Source organism: Echinops telfairi, unplaced genomic scaffold (assembly GCF_000313985.2).
Source record: "Echinops telfairi isolate 266 unplaced genomic scaffold, ASM31398v2 ScPeMD7_7467;HRSCAF=8505_0, whole genome shotgun sequence".
NCBI classification, from domain to species: Eukaryota; Metazoa; Chordata; class Mammalia; order Afrosoricida; family Tenrecidae; genus Echinops; species Echinops telfairi.
The window spans coordinates 884,110-889,197 of record NW_022111367.1 but is presented as its reverse complement, the minus strand read 5'-3'; the positions used below and the strand labels follow the sequence as shown (position 1 = coordinate 889,197).

At 48.9% G+C, this 5,088-nt stretch overlaps 1 protein-coding gene across 1 annotated transcript; it reads right to left on the bottom strand.

Moving 5' to 3' along the window:
* Positions 1 to 545: 545 nt before the first annotated feature.
* On the bottom strand, positions 546 to 5,059 carry SPRY2 (sprouty RTK signaling antagonist 2). The gene is made up of 2 exons (XM_004704260.3): positions 4,727 to 5,059; positions 546 to 1,711 (listed from the first exon to the last, which is right to left on the bottom strand). The coding sequence occupies exon 2, from the start codon at positions 1,658 to 1,660 to the stop codon at positions 713 to 715; it is 948 nt and encodes a 315-aa protein (XP_004704317.1). The 5' UTR covers positions 1,661 to 1,711; positions 4,727 to 5,059; the 3' UTR covers positions 546 to 712.
* Between the last annotated feature and the right edge of the window lie 29 nt (positions 5,060 to 5,088).

Below are 5,088 nucleotides of genomic sequence, written 5' to 3'. Positions count from 1 at the left end.
TCAAATAAATATTCTTTACACTAAACAATATGTTGAAAAAATTAGAAAATAAAGGTTGAATTTTACTGTAACTGTACAATACATGAAGTCCAACGGGAAATCAGAGTCACAATAAAGGCTTTTTTCTGTAAGGCAAAATACAATCTAAAACCATACTGATTGATTCACATTCTTCCGAATGTACAACATATTAGTATAATATTTTGTGACTGTGCCACGTAGTATGGCACAACTTGTTTTTCACAGTTGCAAATATTATTGTAGATATGAAAATATAGCACATTATCTCTGGAGAAAACAATGGAAAAAAGATCATCTGCTAATTTACTAATTTTGCAAGTACTATTCACAAAAAATAATTGCCTAGGAGTGTCTGTGTTGCTTTAGCTTATGCAATATGTGGGTACCACCAGTTTCTGTATTTTGAGCTCCATTAGCTGAGTTCTAATAAGTGTATCAGTTAGAACAGCACACGCAATGGCATACTGGCACACACACACACACTGGCACACGCATACGCGCGCACACACATGCACACACAAACATCCATACACGCACAAAGCATTTCACTGAAAACAGCAAAGAATATCACAACCTCTAGTAACAGTGCCAAGATAATAACTTTTTAGTTGGCTGCATGTGTGTTAAAAAGAAAAAAAAAAAAAGGAAAAAAGAACAATCCTTATTACTGCAGTATTCCTGGTTAATGATGCTATGTTGGTTTTTCAAAGTTCCTTGGTGGGACAGTGGGAACTTTGCAGCAAACTGTGTTTGAGTTTTTACAACGGCAACCAGGCCTGTTAACACGGTCATAACATCCCTGGCACAATTTAAGGCAACCCTTGGCTGGAAGATAACACCATAAGCAAGGCAAAAACAGGGACATGATACCCATTGCTGACCACCGTGTACAACAGTGAGACTGGCTGCAAGAACATGGGTTGTCAGCACAGTTGTCCTCATCATCATTAGAACAGTGATAGAAGAGACCTTTCACACAGCATACACAAGTCCCATAGTCAATCACGTTCTGGGCTGAGCAAAGGCACTGCTTGTCACAGATCCAGTCTGAAGGCAGAGGCCTCGGGTAGGTGCACTCCTTACACTTGCACTTGCCACAGTCCTCACATCTGTAGGCGTGCAAGCCCAAATCTTCCTTGTTCAGTGGCTTAAGCTCACCTGGCTTGAGCTCAGATTTAGGCTGCACCCGGATTATTCCATCAGCAATGGGCCCTGAGGAAAAAGATGATCCTAACAGTCTTTGTTCAGAGGAATTGCTGCTGGTACTCGTCCTCGCACTGCTCCTCGACCCTGAGCTGACCGTGCTGATGGATCTGGTCAGAGAGGCCCTTGCAGAAGCGTGGACTTGCAGGTGCTGCAGCCTGGCAGGCTGGCGGTGCTCAGGCAGACCATGAAGGCGCTCATGTTTGTGCTGGGCGGAAGATCGAGGAGCAAGTTTGAGCCCGGGTCTTGGGACCACAGTAGGCCCCTCCGTGTACTCATTGGTGTTTCGGATGGCTCTGATCTGATCCAGAGACAACACATGCACCTGCTGCGTGAGGGCATCTCTGGGGTCAGGCTCCCTGAGCTGCCTGCCACCATCATGGGCTGCCTGCAGCAAAGGCTGTGACCCACTGCCACTCTGAACTCTGGCCTCCATCAGGGTTTGGAAGTGTAGTCACTCCAGCAGGCTTAGAACACATCTGAACTCCTGTGAAAACCAAGAGGAAAGGGAATAGGTTTACACTCCAAGATCTTTTACTCTCCACCCACAAACTGACTCTTCACTATACCACTTCCCTCAGAGACATAGGATATGAAATGGAGTCTGGGTGGGAAGCTATAAGAATAGCCATATGATCAACAGAAGCACCAAAATCTAACAATTATTTCTGGGTGCTGACAATTCTTTAATCCCATGATGTGCAATGGCATAAAGCTGATCTTTGTTTCAATCACATAAATAAAACACAAAACAAAACTCGTGTCCATAGGGTAGAACTGCCCCATAGGGTTTCCAAGGCTGTAAATCTTTCCGGAAGCAGCCTGTCACATTCCCACCACCCCCTGCAAAGCAACTGATGGTGTTGAGACACTGACCTTTCAGTTAGCAGTCATGCACTTTAGCCCCCGTGCCACTAGGACTTCAATCATATAAATAGCAACTCCTTATTCAAACAAACATAAAAGCCTGCTAGATTTGATGAAAAACTTGCAAGAAAGCAATGTTAAATTTTTAACACATTGCCATCAATATTTTCAAAAGTTTGAAACAGAGTTAAATTGGTCATTGTCACTTATGTCTTAAACATCAATAAATGCAATTTTGAAAGTTCCCTCATGGTTCTTACTCTAAGCCACCTTGACATCAAATACTATTATTTATATGGTATCCTTCAACTTAGTAGCTGTGTAGAGCAGATTTGACGTGCAAAAAGTAATTATTTTTTCCTCCAAGGAAGTTATAAATTGCACGACAAGCACTAGCTACATAGCAGTCCAAGTGTATACAATTTAAGAATACCAGTTGGTGCCAGGATCACATTAAATCAAAGGATACACAACAAACAAGAAGACAGGAACTTACTCAGAATGACCCAACAACTTGATAATGATTGATCAAGTATTTTACACCCCACAGCCTAGGAAAAAGACCTCAGATTCAGTAGTGAATGATGTTCCTTTCTCTGTTTACATATGAATTATGCCACTCTTAAATAATTTGCCAGTTTCCCCAAACTTCAGAGTTGAGAACATAAATCAACTGCTGCAGCAGGAAAAAACAAGTGCTTTAAAAATTCAATTGTCACAACTCGACTTTAGCACTGTGTTGAATATCTTCAACAATAATCCTCTGTAAATTTCCCAACGATCTTTTTGTACCCCTTTCCAAATTTAAACAAAGTGGCAAATGGGTAAAAGCAGAACTTTATCCAATCACTACTTTAAAATACAGAGTCATAGTTAACAAGGCACCTTACAGACGCCTCCCAATTCGAAAACAAGGCAGAGCTAGAAACCGGATCTCCTCCTCACTTCCAATGGAAAGAGGAGCCAACGTTGCTCTTAGCTTTCCCTCCGTTATCAGTTCTATCAGCTCCCCACCTCCTTCCCCAGCAGGTGGGACCCAGCCAGCACCCCAAGGGAGTTTTCCGAGCGGACAGCGGTTGCCCAGGAACCAGGCGCCCTCCACTCCCCCGGTTTCAAGACCGACAGTGGCAGGGGAAGGGGAATGGGTACAGGCGCCTCCAATAGGTACTTGTCACGAAACACTGGAGCACCCTCTCCCCACGGCCAATTCCTCACGCCCTTTCTCTCAACGTAGAACCAAGCGCCTTCCAGCCGCCAGAACGGCTCCACTCCCGTGCGGGCCCATGCTGCCCACCGCAGGGCACTGCAGCACAGACGCGGCGAGGAAGCCACCGTGCCGTAAAATACTTGACCTCGCACCCACGGTGACCGCACGCTGCCCTGCCTCGAGTTCATGCTACCATTTGCACAGCTTATCTTCTTTTAGGATCAGAGAAAGTAAAATCTAAAACACATACACATCTTTCTTAATTTTTTTTTTAAATAAGGGCACCTTCCAAGGCGCCATTGCACAAGCCGGGCATGCAGGATTAAGATCTATGAGCTGGAAACTTCCGGCACCTATTTTTTTTGTAGAGGAAAGTAGCATCTTTGGGAAAACACACACACACACACACACACACACACACACACACACACACACACACACACACATTTCTGCCATCCTTGGCTGCCGGCTTCGCTTTCTTCTTTGCTGGCCCCCGCCGCCACTTTGAGAACTCCCAGTCCCCTCCACCCCGCCCCCCCCCCTGCCCGAAAGTGCTTTGAAATCCCTTTAAGAACAGTGTGTGATCGGACTATGGATTAGGGGGGGGGGGGAGAAACAAGTTTGGCACTAGGGTGGGGCAAATTTACAAAGAAAACACTTTGTCTTAAACACATAAAGATCCTGAAATTGGAAAAAAAAAAAACCCACACACAAAACGGAAGAAGCAATAACAAAAAGGCAGAGAAGCCAATCCAGCAAAGGGAATCAAAATACAGCCTCTTTTGAAAGCCATTTTCAGCTCATAGTAAATGATCGATACCACTAATGACTTTTTTCCGGTGCTGGGTCCATTCGAGCGTCGCCCCCACCCCCACATACGAGAGAGAAAAAAAAAGCATGCCCCAGAACCTACTACAGCTCCCGGCGCCCAGACCCCGCGCCCGGCTGGGAGCCGCTCCGACTCCGGGCCCCCTCGGCCCGCGGGTGTCCCCGCCTGGGGACGACCCGGCCTAGGGTTTGCCTGCCAAAGGAGTCACAGGTTCGCGATCCTGGCGACGGGGCAGCCTCGAGCACTTTCCCCCTCTGCCTGCTCTCGGCGCCCAGCTCGAGACCCTCGCAGGGCCAGGCGCTGACTCGGGGCGAACTGTCCGTCGTCCCCAAATCCCCAAAGCGCGGGCGCGCAGGGTCGGCAGGCCAGGGCAGTCGGGGGGACACGCACCTCGCGCGGTGGGTGCCACGGCCCCCCGGCCGCGGTAGGCCGCGCCGAAGGTGAGGCGGGCCCGCGGGCAGCTAGCTACCTGGGACCCCCGTGGGGCACGTACGCGGGATAATGAAGAGGGCACCCAAGGAGACGCGGCGCCCACTCCCGGGGCAGCGGCACCCACTCCATGTTGCCGGCCAGGCGGGCGCGAGCCCAACGTGCCTCACCGTGATCGCAGCTTTCCACCAACTCCTCTCTTTCGCCCCTGCACGCTCTCTCTCCAGCGAGAGGAAAGAAATCCAGCCTGGCCGCAAACTTTCCTCCTGCTTCCCGACGCGTTTCAGCCCAACTTCCGAGCCATGAAGAGGCTAAAAGCAAAAGAAAGCCCCAAGCCAAGCCCCTGCCGAAAACACTCCGGTAAAGGTTTGGGGGCTGGCAGCGACCTGCCTTCCTGGCCGCTCGCGCGCAGGGCTGCTTCTTTTTCTCAATGAACCCGAGGCCGGAGCCCCAGCGGCGTGTCCTTCACTGGCGACGAGGCGACGGAGACGGGAGAACAGCCTTCCAGCGAGCCTCCGGGCCGAACGCCCGC